Below are 26,308 nucleotides of genomic sequence, written 5' to 3'. Positions count from 1 at the left end.
GAATTCCCCTAAGAGCTACCGTAGCTAACCCAGAAAGGAAATAAATGGGGGGGGGGGGAGATCGAGTAAAGAAACCAAAGTGAGCGAAACCAGTGACTTAGTACATATAGAAGGGTGCTTTTGAGTCAAATGGACCTCGCCTGGGAAGTGAGTGCGGGCGTCTGCTGAACCTGGCTCCTGATGGGTAGAAGGATACTGCTTACCTCCTTAGGGTACTACAGTATTTCAACAAGATGTTGCCTGTAAGCACTTTCACAAAATGACGACATATTACATAATATTCAAAAGCCCTGTGCATGTCAGCTACCGTTTTGGTACCACTGCTGGTGAGAAGTCTCATTTTTCTATCTCAGTTGTCACAGTCATAAAACGAACAAAACAAATACTTGGTGAGACCATCTGAGGATCTAAACACTCTATAAATGGGGCTGCCTATGGTAACCATTTTGCACCACTAGGGGGCAGCAGAGCCTCAGTTTTCTCCCTCAGGCACGCGAGGCTAGATTATCAATGGTGAGGCCTAGGGACAGGCTTCCTTTGAACTTGTTGCCAGAAGACTCTGCCCCACCCCTACCCCAAAGCATCCCACTAGGAGACAGCTGCCTCTTCCCTTGGCTTCTCCTTGAAAGAAAAAGCCTCTTGATGAAACCATCGCCTCTAAGAACTCACTGAGCATCTGACAAGGATTTAAATTTCACAGGGATACTTTTCAACTTTTATATGGTTTAGGCAAACCCCTGGCAAGCCAGGGCTCAGTACGTCAGTGCTACTAAACCATTTGGGGGGCCTCAGAGACAGGCCAAGGCACAAAATCAAACCCGTCATGGCGAAATGACGATGCCCCGTTTGTACAAATTAGTTACATAAGCCTAGGAGACATAATTCCTTCATGCTGCTGGGTCTAGTTTTGCCCCGGTTTTACCATGACGAGTGGGTTAGCACCTGGCACCCTGGCCTGGATGAATTCCTACGTAGCTTGCGCATCATGAACAATTGCTACAGAAGGGCAGAGAGACCTCCTTTCCGCCCCCCATGCCACTCCACCCCTCAGCAAACTGGACTTGTTTCTCTGTCTTATGCAATGGTTCAGATACACAATAGTGTGCAGAATGTTAGAGTGACCAGCATAGCTCCTACCAGGTTAAAAAAAATATTCAATTATACCGAAGGCCCCGCGGACTTCCCTAAAGGGCACAGTCCTTCCCTTCCTCTTTAAAACATAAATTCTTCCAAATTTGGTCTTGGTCATCAAGACTCTATGTTCCATTGGAAAAGTCTGGGGAAGGAAGTGAGTATGCCCTCTTGGCTATCTGAATAAGGGCACAGGGACTGCACAGAGACACAGAGAGGACCAATAGGAAACAGAAAGCAGACCTTGTAAAATCCCGAGTCTTTAGTGTGTCCTCAATAATAGGAAACCATAGATGTTTGAGACAGTGCAGAGATGTGTGGAGATTACCTTGATTTGATTATTACATATTGCACATGTGTCAAAATACACAATGACCACAAATATATACAATTATCATATTTCAAGTGCACATTCTATTTTTGTTTTAAAGAAAGAATGCTGGGGGGCTGGGTTACAGCAGCTGAGGCCAGCGTAAGGTGCTGAGGACGTGGCATTGAGGGTCCACAGTCTGAGGATTTCACTGTGGAAAGGGGCCGCCCCAACATCATGCCCCTCCATGCACCCGTAGCCTGCAGTACACTGTCCTCCCCTCCCCGCCTGATCAAGGAACTGGGGGGGGTCCCAGCGCCAGGGCAGCGCCTCGGGGTCACCTACCGACAACAATGAGGACCTCCCTTTCAATGTGAGCCTGGATGTAGATGCGGCCGCGGCGTTCCGTGTGGTCGGTGCCACAGAGGCTGGGGACATTCATCACGCAGCGCTTGTGGACGTTCATCATACAGGCTGTGAGAAAAGAGAGGGGGGACATGGCTCAGGCTGGTTCACGGTGGCCCAAGGTGGCCCAAGCTAGGGGTTTCAGGCATCCGCTGTACCTGGGCCAGCTGATACCTACGTGTTCCCCCACCTCAGAGCCAGTAGCCCCTAGCAGAAAACAAACCATCTTGCCCAACATCAAATCAAAAGGACTTCTCCCTGTCTGTCTCACAACCCTGATGGATGAAAGAAATTGAACTTGGTCATCCTCCTTGAAGGTCAAGGGTACAGCCTGAAGCAGGTGCCTCTGTACTTCTGTACCCCAGTGGTTCTGAAGCCCCAACTCGAATGCCCATGAGGGAAGATATGCAGACGGTCATGTGGAGGACACAGCCACACCCACCATGGTTGCCCCCACAGGAATGTTTACACAGTGTCGTCAAGCTGCCCCATGTTGAACATCAGCTGGCACCCAGACTTAAGTGTGACATCTCCAAATTTTAAAATATTGACATGCAATAGTCTGAGTTCCCTGGAAAGGGGGTGCACCAGGGAGATGACTTATGGGAGGTGTTCTGCAAGGAGATGAGCTGACCCAGCTTGTTATAGAGGGCAGAGCTCAGTACATGGCGATGGGTAATAGTCCTATCCAGGGGTCCGGAGGACACAGTGCAGATTCGGACCCTAAGACATTCGGATAGAAGCCTTTCCGATAGCCTTTCCCCACGGGCGGACATGTGCTTACTGTCACTCCCAGGAGACCAAGTACTTACTGTCACACTTCATCCCCTGGTGGATGAGTCCATACAGCAGCGATCCACAGTGGTCACAAAACGTGGGGCTGGAATAGGTGTGGATCTTAAACTTGTGTTTGCTCCGGGGGTCCTAAGACCAAGAGAAACAGACAACAGAGGCCACGGTCAGTGAGGAGAGCGGAGGATGAACCCTGCTTTGAATGCCACTGGAGAACTCTTCAAGGACTGGACTGGACTGGGTCCTGCTGTGCCTGTGGGGACCATGGTTGGAGCACTGCGGGCAGACTCAGGACCAGACAAGTGGTGTGAGAGGGATGAGTACGTTGTAAGACAGATGATTGGTCAAACTCCATCCCCAAAAGCAATTCACAAGCCCAGCCTGCAAATCCCAGCATTCAACGGCCCCCCTGCTCCTTTCTCCTCCCATCTCTTTATTCTCCGAATGAGCTCCTGGAGTGATCTAAGTCCAAGCCTAACCACAAAGCATTCCCACTTACAGGTCGTTTGACAGTTCCTCATCCCCTAGGGAACACACTTCAAAGTCGAGAGGACAGTCTGCGAGCTGTGGCCGAGAGGGCTGGCCTTCCACCCCTCCTGCTCACAGCAGAGCCCTTGAATTGTAGCGGAGGACACGCTGCACCACAGACACTGGGCGGCCACCTTCCCTCGTAGCTTGGTGTGGCCGTCGAACTAGACTCTGACCAATGGGAAGTATAAACTTCTGGATCATTGCATTAAAAGGAGCATGGCTGTGTCCCCTGGCTCTCTTTCCCCTCCACACTGGCTGGAAGGTGAAGAGAGGTAAGTGATGACCTTGAACTCAAACTTGGAGCCAGCCTGAGAAGAACAAGGGCAGCCTAACAACAGCCTTGGAGGTTGCCCTTTGGGGTTGGTATGGAGAGAAAAATCTCATTTCTGTCTCGTTCAGGTCACCATATCGAGAGGCCTGCGTATCTATTAATATTTACTGATTACAGCAGCTAACATGGTCCCTTAACTAACAAGCATGACCAGGACAACCTGGCAGTGTGGTGTGGAGGAGACAGGGCCGGGCATCAAAGTATAACCCAGCCGTGTTCTTCTGTGATTTCACCTCTTTCTGCTTCAGCTTCCTTGTCCATAAAATGTATATAATGATAGCGTTCCCGCTATCATTACAGCATGAGACCGCTGGAGAGAATAAGTGGATTAACCCGCGTGGAGAGTGGAGCACCTGGCGCACAGTAAGCCGTGAGCATGAGCATCGCGCTCTCGTTACCGCTCCTCTACCAAGTGCATTCATACACACACAAGGGTCACGGTGTGTCCTCCGTGCTCAGAATGCATTCACTGCATTCACACGCCCCCATGACACCCCCCCTCACTCTCTGTTCCGCCCGTCCTTCCTTCCTCACAGGCCCTCTTTCCAAACCCAGAACAAAGCTGTTTCATCCTGAAGTTAATTCCACTCCGGGGCTGACGGGACATCTAGCCGTGGCAGCCTGTTGTCCCTCTCTACCTCCAGCCAGTCATCTAGTCACGTGATTCACTGTTGCAGGGGCAGGTGCCTCCTTAAAATTTATATGCTACTCACAGACAGAACATGAATAGGTAAGCAAATAAATATAAGAAGTATGCATTGTTTTCCAAGTGGGGAGGGGCTTGTCCACAGAGATGCATCTAACTTAAAAACTAACCCATGCACCTATTCATATCTAAAAAAGAAACTAAAATTGACAATATCAAGGTACCAGCGCTGGTGAGAACACGCTGGACATTTTCCTACAGTTTGCAGGGTGGGGTGCGCTATGGGAAGGGTTTGACAGTTACCTTCAAAGCTGAGCACTCCCTCATCATAGATGACCTACCTCTGAGTCCCAGCTGAAATGAAAGCATATCTATAATAAATCCATATGTGGCTGGGCAGTGGTGGCACACGTCTTTAATCCCAGCACTTGGGAGGCAGAGGCAGGTGGATCTCTGTGAGTTTGAGGCCAGCCTAGTCTACAAAGCAATTTCTAGGATGGCCAAGGCTACACAGAGCAACCCTGTCTCGAAAAGCAAAAACAAAACAAGAGAGGAAAAAGAAAAGAAAACCCATATGTGAAGTTACACCGTCACTCTGTTCACAAGGGCTCCACACCCAGAAATGACCTCGAATGTCCCCCACTGTGCCAACTGGTGAAGGATGATGCGCCTTTGCTCTCGGTCCCTTCTGGACTTTTTCCTAGACTGACCTTGAAACAGTCAAGTTGTGGGCTTCAGTTGGGGTTTGACTTTGCTAAGCCTACCTTGTGTATAAAGCAAGGCTCCCCAGGGCTTCGCGAGCTCTATTTTAGACTTTAAAGCAAATCTCCATGAACTAGGCTCGCACACTATTCTCAGCATAAGGGATGAACCACTGACCACCAACATTCGTGACTCTCAGGAGCTATGTGAAGGAAGAGACAGCAGGCCCAGAGGACTCCATGCCACATAATCCTGTTTATATGATGTTCTAGAAAAAGCAAAACCAAGGAGACAAAACAGAGATCAGTGTTTATTAAGAGCCCTGTGCGGGGAGAGGACTAGGGAGCATTTGGAAACATAGTTTAGTGAGGGGAGCTGTCTCTATACCAACTGGGTGGGTTTTATTATGTGTACTAACATGATTCTGCAGCATGAAAAAAATGTGCCTCGGGGCTGGGGAGATGTCTCGGTGGATGAAGCACTTGCCACACAAGCCTGAGGACTGGAAATCACGTGCCAGCACTCATAGAAGCCAGTGGATATGGCAGCCCCTCTACAATGCCAGTCCCACTAGGGCAGCAACAGGGGATCGCTGAAGCAAGTGGCCAGCTCACCTAGGCCGCACTGGTGAGCTCTCTTCCCTGAGAGGATGGACCATGTCTCCATACACAGGTAGAGAGAGATAGAAAGACACTGGACATCAGCCTCCGGCCTCTGTAAGTACACAGTCATGTGCGCCCCACACATGCGAACATCGGTGCATATATAAAAATGAATTTAAAAGGGTTCCTTCAAATTTCCTCAGCCATGTAGGTTTCTGGGCCCTGTATCTCCGTAATGAGTTACAGGTGGTTTTTTTGGGTGATGTTACAACCCTTTGTCATGATTGGCCCTTATGGGAGTCCTGAATGGCCGAGTCTGAAAGGTGGTGTTTACTCTGCCCTGAGCAGCGGAACCAGCAGAGCCCAGATCAGGCTCAAGGACCCAGCAGTCACCTATCCCAGTCAACGTCATATGTGACTCTAGTAACAGACGCAGGGTTGGGAAATCACTGTGTGAAAACTAACGTCACAACTGGAAGCTTGTCTCCATTCCTGGGCAAAGAGACTGTGTCACACACTGAGTTCCCTCTCTACTGTAGAACACTTCCCAGTGTGTCCTCTTGAATGTGTCCCTTAAAAATGCAAAAGGAGCGATTCAACCCCTATGTGTGAACAGTATCAGCCTGTGGGCTTCTCCCCCCCAAAAAACCGACACTACCTAACTTGAAAAGAGGGGAAAAGCTAAGCTGACCGGTGATTGGTCCTGTCCCAGTGGGCGGAGCATGTGCATAGGACTAACAGGCAAGCTGCCATTACAGCTCTTTCTCAGGAGGCTGCTGGGCCCAGACCCCACGTCTGGCCTTAATAAAGCTGGTGTGAGCGATTGAGGTGAGCTGAACTCCAAAGCCAAGGACAACTTAGTCTCCTTTCTCTTGGCCCTTGCCGTCCTTTCTGGGCTTTCTGATGTGTTGACCTCATAATGGTCAGGACTTAGGTTCCAGTTAGGGTTTGACTTTCCTTAGGTCGTATGTATAACACAGGAGTCCCCACGAGCTTCCTCAGCTCTGTTTTAAGACTGGGGGCAGATCTCAACTAATCGTGGATCGCTCCAGTGTGTATGCTGGGGTGCCTCGGTCTCTGTCTCTGGTCCCCAGGACATGCCACATTCAGGGTGTCCTTTGCTCCCATTTTAGCAATAACAAGATGGACCCATATTGAAGAGTAACTTCGTGTGAGCTAGTATGTAAGCGTGTGTGAATGCATGCGTGTGTGTGTGTGCACACATGCGTGCATGCACAGGTGTGCACATACGTGGGTGTGCTTCTGCAGAGCAGTCGTCAATGTGAGGTCTCCCTGGATCACGCTTCACATTCTACTCTGAGGCAGTATATCTGTCCTGGTTAGCTTTTTGTCGATGATACAAACCAGTTATCTGGAAAGAGGAACCTCAAATGAGAAAATGTCCCCATCAGATTGCCTGGAGGCAGGTCTGTGGAGCATTTTCTTGATTCATGATTGATGTTGATGGGGGGGATTAAGTTTACTTTGGGCAATGCCACCACTCCTAGGCAAGTGGTCCTGAGATGTATAAGAAAGTAGGCTGAGCTGGGCATGGGAATCAGGCCAGTTAGCATCATCATTTCATGGCCTCTGCTTCAGTTCTTGCCTTCAGGTTCCTGCCATGAGCTCTTGCCCTGACTCCCCTTGATGATGGACTCCAATCCCCAAAGTGACATAACTTCCCTCCCCCAAGTTACTTTTGGTCATGGTCTTTCCTACAGCAATAGAAAGCAAGCTAAGACAATCCCTCACTGAACCTGGAGCTTTCTGATTTGGCTAGATTGACTGTCTAAGGATCTCCCCATCCCTATCCCCCACCAGTGAGACTGTAGGCACACACTGCTGTGTCCAGCTTCTGCTGAGAATCAAACTCGGGTCCTCATCTGTAAACAGGGAGCACTTTGCTGATTGGCCCACATCCCCAGCCCCATGGTAACTTCTAAGTCAGCCAGGTGATGGGTTCACAAGGCAAGGCTTTGCTTTCTTTCCTCAGAACCCAATTTCAATTCCTTGTTGCTTGACCTTTCAGATAAAGCTAAAATAGTACTCTGTTCATTCATGTGCCTGGCCAAGTTAGCAACAGACTAGGTTGTCCCTAGCCCTTCGGGAGTCAGCTGTGAGCAAAGACAGAAGGCCCACTGTCACAAAAGGTGATTTTTGTGAATGTGATTCCAAAGAGAAATTAAAAATAAAAAACCTGCCCTGCCCTCTCAAATATCCCCAACACAGTGTTTCGATCTCTGAGTTGTAATTGCATGTTTAAATTGCATTTCACCCACGCTTAACTGCAAGCAGCATAGGGGAATTGCTCACAATCCCTACCATCTCCCCAAGGCATTATTACACTTGACATGTACAAGGTGTTCAATAAACGTTCAGTCATTGAGAGTTATCATTCATTGAGCACGGCATGTGCCGGCAAGTACTCTCAGGGATTTACCGTTTGACCCTCATCACTAGAGATATACGTCACTTGCTACCTCCATTTTAGAGTTGAGGAAACTGGGGGACTAATTGGTAAAGTGGTTTGCCCAGGACTTCCCAGCCTCCATGAGCAAAGCTCATGTCCATTGGTTGGCACACAGCAAGAGGTGGATGAGTTACCATGGCAGTGGTGAGGCTGTAGTCATCTCTGTCAAGCACCATGCCCTAAAGCCAAGCACATGCTCCTTTAGGAAAACAGCCTGCAGAGGACAGATACATTAGAGCCAGACAGGGCACACGAAAGCCAGTTAGGCCAACTGCGGAGAATAGTTAACTTCTTTATGGTTTCTTTTCCTTTTGAGACAGGGTTTATAGAGCCCAGGCTGGCCTAAAACTTGCTATAAAGTCAAGGATGAGCCTGAGCTTCTGACATTCTTGTTTTCATCTTCCAAGCACCGTGGATTACAGGTATGTACTAACACGCCTGGTTCATGCGATGCTGAAGATGGATCCCACAGCGTCATGCATGTTAGGCGAGCATTCTACCAATTGAGCTGCATCCCTAGCCCTCTCCATGGTTTTAAAGACTCATTTATGCATTTATGTTGCATGTGGATGGGTATGTGGACCTCAGAGGACAGCTTTTGGAGCAGTTTCTGCCTCCATTCAGCATGCGGGTTCCAGGGATGAATCAAGTCCCCAAACCTGACAGCAAGCGGCACTATCTGCTGATCCATCCCACCAGACCTTTTATAAGGCACCTCTGATCTCAGCCTCTTGCCTTACTTCCGCCAGGATTCATAGTGTTAGGTACCAGCTTCCCCCACCCCCCAGACTGTATAGACAAGCTGTGGCCATCTTGTGAGGGTGAAGTGTGGGGGTATCACATGATCCTAGGGTTAGAAGGCCTGGGTCCCCTAAAAGTGTCCAAGAAGGCATGCTTCCTGTCATCAAAGGTGAGAGTCAAGATAACTACATGGTCTTTAGCACAGGCTCCTCCCACTGACCAATCAGAGTGGACTAAGTGAACAGGGCCTGGGAGTATTGGGTGTTAACCCTGCAGCTCTGGCTATGGAGAGGTGGGTGTGGCTAGCTGGAAGGAGGAAGCAGTGCCTCAGAGGATCCAGTAGCTGTGCACCAATTAGGTTAAAAATATGCCAGTATTTTCACAAGTGACATGAGTGTGCTGGTGAATCCAGGTTAAACATCAGTTAAAGAGTGAATCTAAAACATCCTCCATAGGCTTAGGTCCTGGGGTTCATGACCCCTGCTGTTGGTGGTGAAACTTTTAAGAGCTGGAGACTAGCTCCCTAGGGGTGTGTTCTTAGAGGCATCTTTTCTCTGGTCCTTTCCTGTCCACCGGACAGTGAGCAGTTCTCATCTTCCACACATTCCTGCATGGGGTGACGGGAGCCCAGGATGAACCCTCCGAAACTGTGAGCCAAGGACCTCTCCATCTTCAAGTTGCCCTGTATTCAGTCAGAGTGACGATCAAACAGACCAACCCAGGTACCTTAATCCACACCTACATTCCCTTCTCAATCTAGGATCCTGCTTTTGGCCAGCCCTGGTGTGACAGCCAATCATGGTTGTCAACTTGACTGCATATGGAACCAACACAAACCCAAGCCACTGGGAACATCTGAGAGGGGTTTTCTTAACCAGCTTATTTGAAGAAGACAGAGCTACCCTTAATCAGAACCATGCCTTCTGGTGGTGACCCAGAACAAAGGTCACATTAGAAAGAAACTAGGCCTTTTGCCTGCTTGCCCTGCTCTTCAGGCCTTCAGTGCCAGATTGGGACTGCTGAGATAACCAGTCGCGTGGACTGGGCAATCATTAAATTATTGGCCTTTACAGTGTGCAATAGCCATTGTTGGACTCCCTGAGCCACAGCCATTTAGTTACTCTAATAACTCATATATATGTGTGTGTGTGTGTGTGTGTGTGTGTGTGTGTGTGATTTATATATGTATATAATATATACATATTCATCCGTTCTCTCAGTTCTGTTCCTTTAGAGAACCTGACTAATCCTTCTGAGATGCAGCCTCAAAGTCAAACTCTCCCTACAGTTTGTCTCTGATCTAATTGAAAGTTGCAGCTTCCCTCTCTGCTCTCCTCCCCACATCACCCAGGCCCTGTTGACTTTTACCTTTAACTTGTCTGATGCTTGGCCAGCCTCCTCCTCTATGCTCAGTGGTCACAGTCTGGGGCCCACAGGCCATCTCCAGCCTGCAAACCACCTATAACTATTCCATGTGGTGTTTCTGAGCAAGCAGAGAGAATGTGTTCCCTTTAAAAGTTGTAAAATGTCAGGTACAATGTGCACTTCCTGATCTCACTAAAATATTATAAGTTGTGGCACCGTGGACACACATTTCTACACACAGAGCATTGGCTGCCTGGCTGGCTGAGCCTTCCCATTCTCCATGGTTTCTGTGACCCCCTACTGTGGCCCACCATACCTGTTCTTGACCCTGCAGATCTTAGTTCTTTGATGTCTGCAAGATACCCTTCTTCACCCCCACAGTCCTTCGGGTGTGAGCACAGCCTCTAAGCTCCCCAATAATCCTATTGAACACAATGTCAAAGGCTTTTAAAAACGGGGTTGAGACTGTTGCACCCCTGCTCTCGAGCATCTCTGGAGTCACCTCTTCCATCCCAAGGAAGCATGTTTTCCCAAGATCCTGGCCGATTTCTCTCCCTAATATTTATGTGGTAGGAGCTCTGTGTGCAGACTAAGTATAGTGAACCTACACTTCTGGTTTCTGACGCTTCTGTCCCCGAGACGGCTGAGGAACAGCACTGTGAACTCCAAACTCACAGGTCACCTGCCCATGCACAGGACGGAGCCTGTCCTCACAAAGGAAGACTGCCTCATCCCTCCCTCCATGGGGGGTTTACATACAATGGATGATTGATGGGGATCAGGAAGCATTTTCCTCAGTGACAGGGCCACTGGCAAGGTGCTCGTGCCCCTTGGATAATCTTCACCCCACCTGTAAACAACCCCAGTAAAAGTCATTGGGTCAGTTTTTAAAAAAGACGTGGAGTCCCCAGGAATAAAGGGCAGGTATGTCTCAAGCAGCTGGACATCTTTTCCTTTCAATCTGACCAAGGCAGCCAAAGAGAAGGGAGACTATAAAATAAGAGACTATAAAAAATAAAATAAACAAAACTTTGAGCCTCTAAGTCCCAATCTATAAAAAGGCCTTTCCCAGTCTAAATGGGAGCCTTGTGGCTTTGAGCCTAGGAGTGGGTTCTGCTGGGTTCAGGCACGGGAACAGCTGGGCCGAAGCGAAAGCTAAGTATAGAGGTGACAAAAGCAACAAGACACACCCCAACAGGACACACCCCAGCAGGACATACCCCAGCAGGACACACCCCAGCAGGGCACACCCCAACAGGACACACCCCAGCAGGACACACCCCAACAGGACATACCCCAACAGGGCACACCCCAGCAGGGCACACCCCAGCAGGACACACCCCAGCAGGGCACACCCCAACAGGACACACCCCAACAGGACACACCCCAGCAGGACACACCCCAGCAGGGCACACCCCAACAGGACACACCCCAGCAGGACACACCCCAGCAGGACACACCCCAGCAGGACACACCCCAGCAGGGCACACCCCAGCAGGGCACACCCCAGCAGGACACACCCCAGCAGGACACACCCCAGCAGGACACACCCCAGCAGGACACACCCCAGCAGGACACACCCCAGCAGGGCACACCCCAGCAGGACACACCCCAGCAGGACACACCCCAGCAGGGCACACCCCAACAGGGCACACCCCAGCAGGACACACCCCAGCAGGACACACCCCAACAGGACACAGCCCAGCAGAGCACACCCCAGCAGAGCACACCCCACCAGGACACACCCCAACAGGACACACCCCAGCAGGACACACCCCAGCAGGACACACCCCAGCAGGACACACCCCAGCAGGACACACCCCAACAGGACACAGCCCAGCAGAGCACACCCCAGCAGAGCACACCCCACCAGGACACACCCCAGCAGGACACACCCCAGCAGGACACACCCCAGCAGGACACACCCCAGCAGGACACACCCCAGCAGGACACACCCCAGCAGGACACACCCCAGCAGGACACACCCCAACAGGACACACCCCAGCAGGACACACCCCAGCAGAGCACACCCCAGCAGAGCACACCCCACCAGGACACACCCCAACAGGACACAGCCCACCAGGACACACCCCAGCAGAGCACACCCCAGCAGGACACACCCCAGCAGAGCACACCCCACCAGGACACACCCCAGCAGGACACACCCCAACAGGACACACCCCAGCAGAGCACACCCCAGCAGGACACACCCCTACAGGACACAGCCCATGAGGAACACCCCTACAGGACACACCCCAGCAGGACACACCCCACCAGGACACACCCCAACAGGACACACTCCAGCAGAGCACACCCCACCAGGACACACCCCACCAGGACACAGCCCATCAGGACACACCCCAGCAGGACACACCCCAGCAGAGCACACCCCACCAGGACACACCCCAGCAGGACACACCCCAGCAGGACACACCCCAACAGGACACACCCCAGCAGAGCACACCCCAGCAGAGCACACCCCACCAGGACACACCCCAACAGGACACACCCCAGCAGAGCACACCCCAGCAGAGCACACCCCACCAGGACACACCCCAACAGGACACACCCCAACAGGACACACCCCACAAGGACACACCCAAGCAGCGCACACCCCAGCAGGGCACACTCAAGCAGGACACAGCCCACCAGAGCACAGCTTCAGCCTACTATTAGCCCTGGACATCACAGGCCATGAGAGCTCCCAAAGCTGTATTCCCCACAGGAGAAGATGAAGTACCCAGGGCAAGGGCAGATGGGTGGGGCTAAACTGAACCGAAGGCTCCAGTTAGAAATAACCCTGAAACAGAAGGATATGAGCCACCATGGGCTCCGTGTGAGCTGTGTGACCACCAGCAACGCACTTGACCTCTCAGAGTCTCTGGGTCCCTGCTGTAACAACAGAACCTCCTCACCATGGACTGACTTCCATGACAAGGCCGCTGCACAGGGACGTGCTAGCTCTCTGTCTTATCCTCCTAAAGAGGGGAAATTACCAGTCAGACTTCCCGAACAACAGCCATGAGTTATGGAAATCTCATACATCCACAGACCTTGTACGACAGCATTCCTTTGGCACTTTTAAATTTTATTTCAATGAAGGCATTTATAGTAGTTCGAATGAGAATACTCTTCATGGGCTCGGATATATGCACACTTAGTCCCTGGTAGAACCGTTCGGAAGAACTAGGGGGAATAGCTTTGTTGGAGAGGGTATATTGATGGGGGTGGGCCAAGTTCCTCCTTCCCTCCCTCCTCCCCTCCATTTCTCCTGCCTTCCCTCCCCCTCTCTCTCTTTCTCTGCCATTTGCCCCTGGATCAGGATGTAAGCTCTCAGCTACGTTTCTAGCTCCATGCCTACCTGTGGGCCGCTACACCCCCGACCACTCTGAAACTGTAAGCAAGCCCGCCAGCAAATGCCTCCTTTTGCAAGAGCTGCTTTAGTCGGGATGTCCCTTCACAGCAATACAACAGTAACTAAGGGCACATTTTAAAGTGAAATTTCTTAAGAATGGGATCAATGTGCAAATACAGATTTCTTTCCGTGTATATATTTAAATGAAATAGAAAATTCTTAAAATTAAATCTCAAAATGCCTATCCCAAGAGTTGTCAGGAGCTCTTGAGAAACAGATATGTATGTTCCTGGTGGAGGGGCCAATTGTTATGATGCCCATGGGACCGTTTGGCATTGTTTATTGCACTGAATGAGTAGCTTTGGGAGGGAAGCAGTGAGAAGGGAAGGAGACACCTACCTCGGCAACCACATGAACCCAATCAAACCTAGACATAGTGCGGTGGCAAACGGTAAACCCCAAGTGCCCTCACATTGGCTTTTTATTGTGATAGCAAATGGTTTTATCTTGGGTCTTTCTTTCCCCTCCTTCTTCCTCTTCCTCTTCTTCCTCTTCTTTCTTCTTCCTCTTCTTTCTTCTTCCTCTTCTTCTTTCTTCTTCCTTCCTTCCTTCTTTTCTCCTCCTCTTCTTTTTCTCTTTAGATAGATTCTCTTACTGGAGCCCACTCCGTAGCATCAATTGGTCTCAAATTCACAAGGATCCTCCTGCCTCAGCCTTCTCAGTGCTGGGATTAAGCACAGACGGTTTTCAACAAGCCAAGCAGTACTGGTGGGAGCTGCCCAAATGAATCCTAATGAGTAGAGCCACAGACCACATGACCTAGGCGTGTGTACAACTGTACTGTTACTGCAAGGATGTGTCTGCATGATTGTTAAATTAGTTAATGATGTTAAATGATCAAAACATTTCAATTGAGACTTGAATGTGCATATTTGTGAGGTGTCATGTGATTTTGGGGTACACATATATATTCCATAATGTGTGAACCAGAGAATCTTGTGTGATATTGGTACTTGAGAGGGAATCCCAGGGTATGTACAAGCTATAGTGAGCTATACACCCAGAATATATATATATATATATATATATATATATATATATATATTAGGTGAATCTGCAAAAAAGAAAAAATCACCCAAGATGCTGAAGAATAAGAACATGCTTCCTTTTGCATAAGCACATGAGACAGATAAGAAAATAAATACTTAGTTGGGGTGCACACTTGTAATCACAGCACTTGAGAAGATGAAGTAGGAGGATCGAAAGTTTGAGGTCAGTGTGGGGATTTTATTTTGCCCTCTGATGCTGTAATAAACACCACGACCCAAAGAAGCTTGGGGAGGAGAAGGTTTATTTCAGCTTACAGCTTGCACTCCACATCGAAGGAGGCTAGGGCAGGAACTCAAGGTTGGAACCCGGAGACAGGAAGTGATGATGAAGCTATGGAAGAACTCTGCTTACTGGCTGGCTCAACATGGCTTGCTCCGCCTGCTAGTTTATAGACCCAGGTGGCACCACCCACAGAGGGCTGGGCTTCCCATTCCAATCAAGAATCAAGCAAATGTCCCCAGCCTTACCTACAGGCAAACATGATGAGAACATTCTTTTTCAATTAAGGTTTCTTCTGCCAAGATGACCCTTGCTTGTGTCAAGTTGACGTATGAGCAACCAGCACATTGGGCTATACAGGGAATATGAAAGCCAGCCTGGACAGCAGCCTGGCCTGCCTCAAACTCCAGAAGGAAAGAGGAGTGGCATTTCTCATTATCCACAGAAGGTAAAACTCTGGAGTCACACACACAAGAAAATCTCACAAGTGTTTACTTCCGAGACAGGAAAGAATGAAGTGGATTTCTCAACATCCATCTTTCTACAGTTGTTAAATAAATGAGAATATTCCAAGATCCATCAGATCACTTCGCTCTAAAATACACCAACACCTGCATGCCTCCAACTTCAATCAAAAGGCCAACCGTTTCCAGAAGACAGAAGAGCCTGGAAACCTCACAGAGATGACGCAGCAGAGACTGGTGAACAGAGACTGCTGTGTAACTGTGCTTCAGAAGCTGTAATTCCACCCACACGCCACAAGGGGAGAGGGGGCGCTATGTTTGGGAGAAGAGAATGAGTAAAACCCCGTAGAGGGTGTAAAAGACTGGGTGAGGTGATTGGTGGTTCACTAAATGACTCTAGCCCCTGCCCTTTTTCTGGTGAGTGATAGTTCAGTTTCAAGGATGAACTTCCACTGTGCAAACCTCGTAGAACTCTACAGAGGACTGGGCCCCGACACACATTTGGTCAAAATCAGTGTCAGGGGCTAATGGATAGCCACTTCCGTACTTCACTTCTGCCTCTGGAAGTCAGTTCTTTCACTCTGGGCAAATTATTCAACCCTTTTAGGCTGTCATTTTCTCACATGAAAATGGTCTACAAGTAATAAAACTTAATTCCTAAGGAAACAAGAGTTTGCTGAGACATTTCATGGGAACCGCCTAACAGGAGCTGGTGGAAATCCACATTTAATTAGTATCCATTGCTACTGTTAATTTTCTTTCATTATTCTTCATCCCTCACCTTTTCATGGTACAGAGAAGGAATCCAGGGCCTTGCCCTTGCTAGGCAAGTGCTCTCTCCACTGAGCTATAGCCTCCAGCCCTCATTTGCACATTTTTAGATTCAAGTTCATTTATTTCTAATTACTTGCAACAAATTTTCCCGTGTATTAATTAAGGATATTAATTATTCACTTGTGATATAGCATTTTCCTAGTTCCTCATTTGCCTTTTAATCCTGTTGATGATCTTTGTGCAGTGTGTAGCGCATGCAGGGAGGAGTATTTCTGTATGCTTATGTGTGTAAATATTTATATGCGCATGTATTTGTATCTTCATATGTGTATGTAGGTGTGTGGTGTGCACATACAGGCGTGTATGTGTATATGTACATGTGTGGTGTGCATGTATATTGTATGTGTGATGTATTTGTATCTTTATATGTGTATGTATGTGTGTAGTGTTTATGTATGTGCACATACAGGCGTGTATGTGTATATGTACACGTGTAGTATGCATGTATATTGTATTGTGGGGTGTGTGTATTCATATGTGCACATGTGGAATAAAGCATAGATTTTCCTTTCTCTTTCTGGGTTCTATCCTACTGTCATAATTAGAAATTCCCCCTCCCAATATTTCCTTCTGGTCCCTTCACATTTCACATCTTTTATTCTACGATTATAATTTCCCTCAGAATTCATCTTAATATGAGCTCTGAGAAAAGACATTCATTCCTTTCTTAGTGTTTAGCCAGTCGTAACAACACACACATGGAATGCATCTTTCTCCCGGCTGGTTTGAAATGTCTCTTTTACCACGTGCTAATTTCTTATGGATCTTTTGTTCACTTTTAAATTTCTCTTATGCTCCAGTGATCTCCTTATTCCTACCTCCAAGCATGCTATTTTAATATATGATAGGTTTGTGACACCTTGGCAGTCTCAAAATACTTGGCCACCCACCTCTCCCCAGCGTGCCGGGGCTACCTTTTCTTCTCCTTCCACTTTCAAAGCTTTGATTCGCCATAGAGAGTGCTATGATACTCCACACACATGCGGCAGCCCCCCAGACTGTCCTGCTCAGGGCTCCTTCTAGAAAGCCTGCAACAACAGTGCCAGCTCAGCGGCACTAAGAGTTTCCAGACCCAGGCTCTCCACCGTGCCGAGCACCTTAGAAAGAAGTGAGCCCATCAGGACTGCGGACGAGGAGCTTTCAGAGCTGAGGGCTACAGCTGAGCAAAGGGGAACAGTGGGGGTTCAGAACTTAGGAGAGGGTAGGGGGATGACAATGAATGCAGAAATAATTTGAGCTTGCCCTGAGTTCCTTGTTCTGATTGCTCTTTGGGCTGATGAGGGAGGGGGACTTGATTGGGGAAGGGGGAGGGAAATGGGAGGAGGTGGCGGGGAAGAGACAGAAATCTTTAATTAATAAATAAATTAATTAAAAAAAGAAATAATTTGAGCTTTTCTTTATGTTCCTTCAGAAGAGTACCCCCACCCCCAAACTCTTTGTAGTTTGGGCCAAATTCTTCTATTTCTATGCATTTTCTCTTTTTAGCTTAGTTTGTTGAGTTTAAACTGCAGTTTTTGTTGTGTTATTGTAACCCGTGGTAAAAGGCAGAAGAGTTATATACGGGTTTCTGCTCTAACCAGACAGCAGGCCCTGCTGGGGAAAGGTGTTGCCGCGGCTGCTCCTGCGGCTCTTCCTGGAGGACGCCTGTCCTAGGCAAGCTAGCTGTGTCCACTCTGTGGTTTGCAAGGAGTGTTCTCGGCTAGCTAGACCATTCCCAGAGCCCAGGGCACGGCGGAGAGAGCACGAGTCCTCCACAGCAGATGGATTATATTCTTTCTGGAAGGCTAAGCAGACAGAGCAAGCTCCACCCCAACCAAATCAATTCAGCCCCACCTGTAAGTGACTTTCCAGAAGTTCCAGCCCCCATTGTGCACGCAAGTCACACTGAGTGAGAGATCACCTCCATTCTGTCAAGTTAGTGCCTGAAACTGGCCAGTGACTTCCCGCCAAGCATTGGGCTTGCTCCCTCATAGCGATGAACCGCCACGTATAAAGGTCCCCGACTTCTCCGTGTTTCCATCTCCTCAACTTTGAAGCTGAAATCACAAAGTTAGGCGTGGTGACACACACCCATGGCTCTAGCTCTCTGGAGGCTGAGGTGGGAAGATCATGACTTGGAGGCCAGCCTAGACTACACAGAAGTTCAGGCTGGTGGGGTTATGTAGACAGATATTGCCTCATCCCCCCCCCCCCAAATTTAAATGATAGTAACAACAGCATGGCCTCCTCATGGCGTTCTGAGAACTCTACCGATTAGCAGGGTGCAGCACAATGCCCGGCACACAGCAGACACCACGTGTTTGCTGTGTGTCATAAACAAGTGTTCTTGTTTTCTGGTTCTGGAAAGGCTCGTGAAAGGACAATCTTATTGTACCCAGTCTCGTGACCAGTATGGAATGGACACCTAACCCAGGTTATCTTAAAGCAAGGGACGTCTGTGATCTTCATTTCTAAGGTCCCGTCTCAGCTCCCCCTTCAGAAGACCAAAGGGGCTGCTGGGTTTTCCCTTGTACTATTGACCTCTGGTCAAGGCTGCTCCAGAGTGCCTGCCTCCTCCCGGGGAGGCCTCTCAGTGCAGTCATTGTTCAAAGCACACGGTGGTTTCAGGAAACAGTCACACTGCAGTGGACGACAATCTCACTTTATAAATAAGTCTTCCACTGCCACAAAACATGCATGTCCGCTCCCTCTACTCCCAACCCAGCTTCCCTCAGATGTCATATTCTGGCTAAGGAATGTGGTTTGAACCCTCCAACTGAGTGGGGACCATCCAGATACATGAGGTGACTCCCCTTGCAATGTGTGATTTCTAGGCTCCCTCGGAGGTGTCTGGCTTCCAGGAGGCACCTCTGACACCAGAGCACTGAGCACACCCAGGTCTCTGTGTTAGGAGGGTAGAAAGGACCTGTGAAAGGACATGATGTGGAGAGTTTATGAATTTATGCGGGGATCCTGGCACTGCCAATGATGCGGCCAAGGCAAATGCCAGTGGGGCATCACCCAGCCCTGGAATCCCTGGGTCTCCAGTGCTTGCAGGATCCTATCTTCACAATCCTGACCCCTAGCAACCAGGATCCCAAGGCACTGGGTCCACCTAGACAAGAGCCCTGAGTGAGGAGCACTGGCTCTGCGCATGCCAGCACTGAGGTCCAGGCTTCCGTTTGAAAGTCTTCATCCTTCAAAGGTCGCTGGGAGGGCTTACGCACATGCTAGGGCAGCCACACATCACCCCTGTCCTGATGGGGAGGGATCAAACCACAGACCTGAACCATTCTCCTGTAGAGAACCACAGACTCATGGGAGGTGGGGAGGCAATCATTGTTGCTACTGCAGTAACAGCTTGCTCCCGGAGCTCCTGCCATGTTGTTCTAAGACAGGCATTGCTCTAACTCAGCAACTGTGAGGGATGAGTTGGCTATCAGTATCCCTACTCGACGGGAGAAAACTGCATCGGTGAGACCCGAACCCAAGAGTGTTAGTTCTGCACTGCATGCAGGACCACACCCTTGAACCTGTACACTTTACTCTGCCCTCATCCTCACACTGCCACTGAGAGTACCAGAATACATTGTTTAAAAATAGGAGAAAAATCTATTTCAGCCCAGGAGTTGGGGAAAGATGCCAAACAAATGCCAGAAGCTCATGAAGTTTTTTGAGGGCCTTTTTAAAATTTTTTATATGTAGAAATGATGAGTCTGGGATGGAGAGAAGGGCAGCTGGGTTTGGCTCTCCTCTCCATACCCCAAATTAACAGGAAAGAGAGAGAGAATTAGGATAGTGGGAAAGGTGGTTGGTCAGATCACCTGCTGTGTGAGCATGAGGACCTGAATTCAGATCCCCAGAATTCATGAGAACTCATAGTGGTCATGACAACCAGCCTGTGCTCCCAGCTCTTGGAAGAGAAGAAGACTCCCAACACCAACCTTGGGCCTCTACACACGTTGCCATACATTCACACACACACACACACACACACACACACACGCACGCACGCACGCACGCACGCACGCGCACACACACACACACAAAGGGAAAAAACTGAATGTGGCCCCACAAGCAGCTTTGACCCCAACATTTTGTGTTGGGGGCAGAGCATTAGGGTCCTTGCTCCACAGATCTCAGAGAAACCATTAATGTTAAATACACGGGATTGTCTTGCCAATGGGAAAGATGCATAACCTGTTCTTCCGTCCAGAAAGCTGGGAACTGGAAATGTTTAACAGCCTGGCAATCTCAGTTATCTTTTGGGCCAGGCCATGTCAAACTCCTCCAACCAGGATTGGAGGTGGCTAGTTATCTAAGTGACCCTTCCATTACCTATGTAGTCAGGGCTTCCCCAAGCTCCCACAACCAGGACAGGAGGTAGCTAATAGTCTGGATGACCCTTACATTATCTGTAGAGCCAAGGACTCCCCCAAGCTCCCACAGCCAGAACTTGAGGTGGCTAATAGCCCAAATGACCCTCAGTATGACTGAGACCAGGCCAGAGCCTTCCTTAGACCCTTAAGCTCGCTCATCCCTAGGGCCCATCTTGGAAGAAATGAATGTCCCCTGAGCTGAGCTCCACTGCGATTATACTTTTTTGTGCACGGGGAACTGTATCCCTCCAGGAAACTTCTTTCTAAATTATACTACGTTTAAATTTGTTGAGAATAAACTGCCTGACACCAGACTCCTCCGGGTTAGATCCAGGTTGATGATATCAAAATGATCATCTCTTCATGGTTCCTTTCCTGCCTGCCATGATCGCCTGCAAGGTCCCCCTCAATTACTGGGTCTGGGGACAGAATTGGTAGGGTTTAATGCTGCCAGCCTAGTTCCAGGTTCAGTGAGAGGCCATGCTCAGAGGAACAAGACAGAGGGTAGCAGAGAAGGACTCCTTTGGCCTCTACATGTATGCACAGGAGTGTGCACCTGCACATATGCCATACACACAACCAGAGTGGGGACTGAGGCGGAGCTCATTGGTAGAATGGTTGCCTAGCATGTCCAGAACTCTGCATTCACCCCCCTAAAACTACCAAAAAAACAGAGATAGATAGACAGATGATAGATAGATAGATAGATAGATAGATAGATAGATAGATAGATAGGTGGATAGATGATAGATAGATAGATAGATAGATAGATAGATAGATAGATAGATGATAGATAGATAGATAGATAGATAGATAGATAGATAGATAGATAGATAGAACTAAATTGTAAATTGTGTGGAGAAAGGTCTGATTAGGAAAGCAGGCAACTGACTGAATGCAGGAAGGGAAGGTGAGTTCTATCAGGTTCCCATGCCATCCCTGGCAAAGGCAAGCATCTCATAAATATTCAAAGTGATGAATGTATTCCCCGAAAGTCTTCAGAAGAAACAAGTGTCCAGGGATGCTCCTGTAGATCCCACTGGACACACGGAGGATGCTCCCAACAACAGGGGCACTACAGTAGGTGTCACCTTGCTGTGTGCCACCATCAGGAAAATGAAGGTGACCAGGCCATTCAAACCTCAACAACCGCATGGGGGAAGACAGACCTCTGTCCACCACCCAAAACAGCCAGTTTGACTCGATTTGTGTTTCCTCTACTTTCCATAGACAGTCTCCACCTGCAGGGGTTGTGAACTGGAGGTCCCCAAGGATAATTCCAGCCCAGAACTGTGTTTCATAAATACCCAGAGTGAGCGTAGGTGTGTTGCTCAATTGGTAGAGTGCTGACCCAGCAGGTGTGAGGGCCTGGGTTCAAACCCTACCACTGCATAAACTGAGCAAACTGAGCGTGGTGGTGACTCCTGATGTCCCAGAACTCAGGAAGTGGGGAAAGGACCATCTGAAGGTCAAGGTCATCCGTAGCTAAATAGCAAGTTCAAGAGCGTCCCAGGCTATGTAAGACCCTGACCTATAAAACAAAAAAAAAAAAAAATCCAGCTGGGCGGTGCTGACACACCCCACTAGAGGCAAGTGGATCTCTGAGTTTAAGGTCAGCCTGGTCTACAGATCGAGTTCCAGGATAGCCAGGGCTACAAAGAAAAACCCTGTCTCAAACAAACAGAAACAATATGGTGGTGATTCTCAAACAGTTTACTCCATCTAAATGTAGGAAATTTCAGGCTTCAATGGAAAAGCTGGGAGATCTAGATCGTGGTCCTGTAAAGAACTGGACTGGGTTACATTGATAGATTTGCATATGCTACTGCACATACTGGCTTTGTGAGAGCCTAGGCTGTTTGGATGTTCACCTTACTAGACCTGGAAGGAAGTGGGAGGTCCTTGGACTTCCCACAGGGCAGGGAACCCGGTCTGCTATTCAGGCTGATGAGAGAGGGGGAGTTGATTGAGGGAGGGGGAGGGATATGGGAGGCAGTGGCGGGGAAGAGACAGAAATCTTTAATAAATAAATAAATTAATTAATTTAAAAAAGAAGCTTCTATATTAAAGAAAAAATAACCAGCAAAAGGTGTAAATAATATTTATAAATTATAAATTTATATAAAGACAACATTAAATTAGTGAAATTAACCTTGAAAAAAAAAAGAACTGGACTGGGGAACAGAGCTGAGTAACAGCTTCCAGGCTGGGTGTGATGGGCCAGGAAGACGCACCTACCATCACACTTGGCTTGTTGACTTTTCTGGCTGGCCTCTGCTGGCTTTGAAGTTGGACATTCTGATTAATAGCATACGTCCATACAAAGTTACGTGACCACACTCAACGGTCTGAGCAAAGCCGCCGGACATACAGCAGGTCTCATGCACAATTTTACTGGGCAGAGTTCAATCATGCAAACGTGTCTGCAAGTGGCTGCACCATTTCATACCCCCCCCCACACACACACACACAAACACACACTTCAACATTGCTCAAGAACTCATCCTCACCTGTGAGCCTTCGGGGTTTTTAGGTATTACATATCTTTTTTACTCTTATGGGTATGGAGTGACATCGTATAGTTTTGATTGGCATTTCTCTGATGATCAGCAACACTGAACCTTTTGCAGTTTTTAATTGTTTAAACTATCACACAAGTTAGTGGATTTTGTTGTGACATTGCCATAACCCTATTGATTGTACTTGGGCATCTTTTACAGGCCTGTTGGTCACTTCTGTATAATCAAGAAATGTATACTCAAGTCTGCAGCCCACAAAACACAAGAGATTCAACAAAAGTTAAAAATGGCATGACCTGGGGGATGGGGGAAGTGGTTCACCCCACGAAGTGTTTATCACACAAGCGTAACAATCCAAGTTTGAAGCCCAGAACCTGCACAAAAAAGCAGGCAAGGTGGCACACACTTGGAATCCCGGTGCTTGGGAGGTACAGAAGGGCAGATTGCCATGACTTGCTGACCAGCCAGCCTAGCCCAATCAGTGAGTTCCAGGCCAGCGAGAGACCTTGCCTCAAAAAAGCACAGTGGACCATGCCTGTAGAGGAATGACACCTGAAGGAGTCCTCTACTTTCCACATGTAAATCCACACGTTCATGTGCACACAGAGAGACACACGTGGGACAACCATATGATCCAGTAATCTCATTCTGGGTATTTATACAAAAGAGCTGAAATCAAGGCACTGAAGAGATGCCACAAGGTTAAGAGCACTTGTTACTCTTACAGAGGACCTAGGTTTGATTCCCAGCACCCATCTGTAACTCCACCTCCAGGGAATCTGATGCCCTCTTCCCACCTCTGTGGCCACCAACCACATACGTGGTGCCCATTTATACATGCAGGCAAAATATCTACACAGAAAAATAAAATGAATAAACCCAATAAAGAAATTTAAAGAATGGAAGTTAAGATCCTGCAGAGACCAACACTTCCATGTGTACTGCAACGCCAGCCACAATAGTCAAGATGCAGAAAAACATCAGTGTCCCTTGGTGAATGAACGGATAAAGAAACTGTGGTAGGCCCATACACTAAAATCCTTCTCAGCCCTAAAAGAGAAGGAAATTCTGCAATATGATATAACATAAGTGAACCTTGAAGACACCATGCTAAGTGAAATAAGCCAACCACTGGAGGACAAACACTCTATGAAGTCTCTGCAACAGTCAAATGCATAGTATCAAAGAGTACAAGCCTGGTTGCTAGACGCTGCGAGAGAAATGAGTAGCTACTAATCAATAGGCATCAAGTGGCAGCCACACCAGCTGAACAAGCTCTGGAGGCCTGCTTCACAACAGGGGACCCACAGTCAATACTAATACCTTGTACACTTCAGCTTTAGTAAGAGGCTCAATCTACGAAATGTTCTTTGCAAAATAAAATAGCCGCCTGAGGGGAGAACAGGCAAACTGCTGGTTGCCTGAGTAGTGGTTAACTTGATGGATGGGGTTGGAGGTGCAGGGACCAGAGGAAGCATAAGAGGCGTGCGTGATGACAAAGGAAAGTTCTCGATGTGGAAATCCATCGAGCCTGCTACTTTTCACATATAATAAACAGCTTTCAGAAATGTGGGGCTGGCCAGCAGTTCTGAGTCCAGATTCTAAATTACTCAGAGAAGGAATCTTGTTGGTCCAGCAGTGAGAGGTGCCAAGTGTATCTGGACCCAATGGGCCTTGGACTGTGGGTCACCAAGTCCTGGCAGGACACATGGAAAGCAAAGAATGGCTGCTGCTTCAGTCAGGTTTGTCCAAGACTACAAGACACTGTAAGATGCTGGATAGGAAGATGGGGCTGAGGGTGAGATGGCCTGGGCTTGAGTGTGAGCTTGCTCACTGTCACGTGTCTCTAGATAAAGCCCTTGGCAAGCCTGAATACCTCCAATTCCTCCTGTGTGAAATGTGGGGTGTTAACAATGAGAATCTGTTTCCTAATGTATCATGAAAAATGAAGAGTTATGGAGTGTGACATGCTTAGAGCAGAATTATATCAATGAATTCCGGCTCTGGTGTGTGTGTGTGTGTGTGTGTGTGTGTGCGCGCGCGCGCGTGTGCTATGAGTGTATGTGCCCTTGCCTGTCTGAGTAAAGGTCAAAGATAGTCCCCAGGTGTCTTGCTTCACCACATTCTGCCTTATGCCTTTAAGATGGGGTCTCTCACTGAACCTGTAGCTTGACATTTTTTCTCTGCCAGGCTGGCTGATTAGCAAGCCCCAGTGATCCTCCTGTCTGTACCCCTCAACAACATTGGGGTTACAGGGTATGCACAGACCAAACATGCCCTGATTTTACATGCATGCTGGTGGTCCAAACCCAGCAAGCACACTTACCCATGGAGTCATCTCCCAGCCCCTAATTTTTTAAATAATAGAATCCTAGACCACTTAAGGTGAGGGAGACCCTGGCATCACACAAGGTCAAAGACAGAAAGATTAGAAAGAATATCTCCTGACTCCAGAGTCCAGTGCCTGTTCCAGAGTCATCTGCGTTTTCACTTCTCCTTCCTCTCTTCCCTGGGCTAGCAGGCTCGGAGGCAAGAGGCTTCTGGGAATTTGTCTCATCAAACAACGAGACAAGTCCTACTCTATCCTCAACCCCACCCTGACCAGTAGAAGCTGAACTCATTCATTCATAAGCTAGGGCTTACTCTATGAGAGCAGCAAAAACAGCTGGTTTCCCATCTCTGCCCCTTCAGCACTATAGATCTGCTTCTGCCGCCACAGCACGAAGCTCTGTCTTTGTGGCAGTGAGGGACAGGCAGCTGCATGCTGACCTTGGCGAGCCCATTCTGCCAGCCCACAGCCCAGAGAGCAGGTTCATGTGGGGTTCACTGGACTGTCAAAAAAGAATCTGCATTCATCCCAAATCCTAATTTTATTAGGTCTGACTCCCAAGTGCACCATGGGAGAGGACCCTGGGATTCTCTTTAGTGGAAAGCAGAATGGATGTGTGGCATGCCCAAGATAAGGCTGCACACTCACCACCTAAGTCTTCTGAGCCGCGGTGGTGGAGATCATACTTAATATGCACAAGGCACAGGGTGTCCAGGAAGCCCTTACCCTGGTTAGTCTCTGTTAATCCCCACCTGGACCTTATGAGGCCAGAGCTCTTCTCTTCATTTTCCAGAAAAGGAAATGGAGGTGAAAGGTTATGCAGCTAGCTCATGTTAGAAGAAACCTGGAATACAAGCCCAACTACTCTGGCCTCAGAATATATATTGCTTATATTGCCTACCTACCCATCAGAATTCCTTGAGAATATTTTAAAAACACAGTTCTCGGGCTTTTATCAGACCACCCAGGTAATCCTGGGCACTGGACATAAGTTTTTAAAGTAGCATTTAGAAATTGTTTTCTTTTTAAAGGTGTGTGTGTGTGTGTGTGTGTGTGTGTGTGTGTGTGTGTGTGTTGTGTGTGTCCAGAGAACA

At 48.5% G+C, this 26,308-nt stretch overlaps 1 protein-coding gene across 2 annotated transcripts in view; it reads right to left on the bottom strand.

Moving 5' to 3' along the window:
* Window positions 1-26,308, bottom strand: part of Prkcb (protein kinase C beta) — a 346,051-nt gene that overhangs the window by 170,524 nt on the left and 149,219 nt on the right. For both annotated transcript variants that reach the window (XM_075972109.1, XM_075972108.1), the window contains exons 4-5: window positions 2,659-2,770; window positions 1,787-1,915 (exon numbers count right to left, since the gene is read on the bottom strand). In XM_075972109.1, the coding sequence (XP_075828224.1) occupies window positions 1,787-1,915; window positions 2,659-2,770 (241 nt within the window). The remainder of the gene's footprint in view (window positions 1-1,786; window positions 1,916-2,658; window positions 2,771-26,308) is intronic.

Source organism: Microtus pennsylvanicus, chromosome 5 (assembly GCF_037038515.1).
Source record: "Microtus pennsylvanicus isolate mMicPen1 chromosome 5, mMicPen1.hap1, whole genome shotgun sequence".
NCBI lineage: Eukaryota > Metazoa > Chordata > Mammalia > Rodentia > Cricetidae > Microtus > Microtus pennsylvanicus.
Note: the sequence above shows the minus strand (reverse complement) of the source record. Positions and strands in the feature narration are given on the sequence as shown.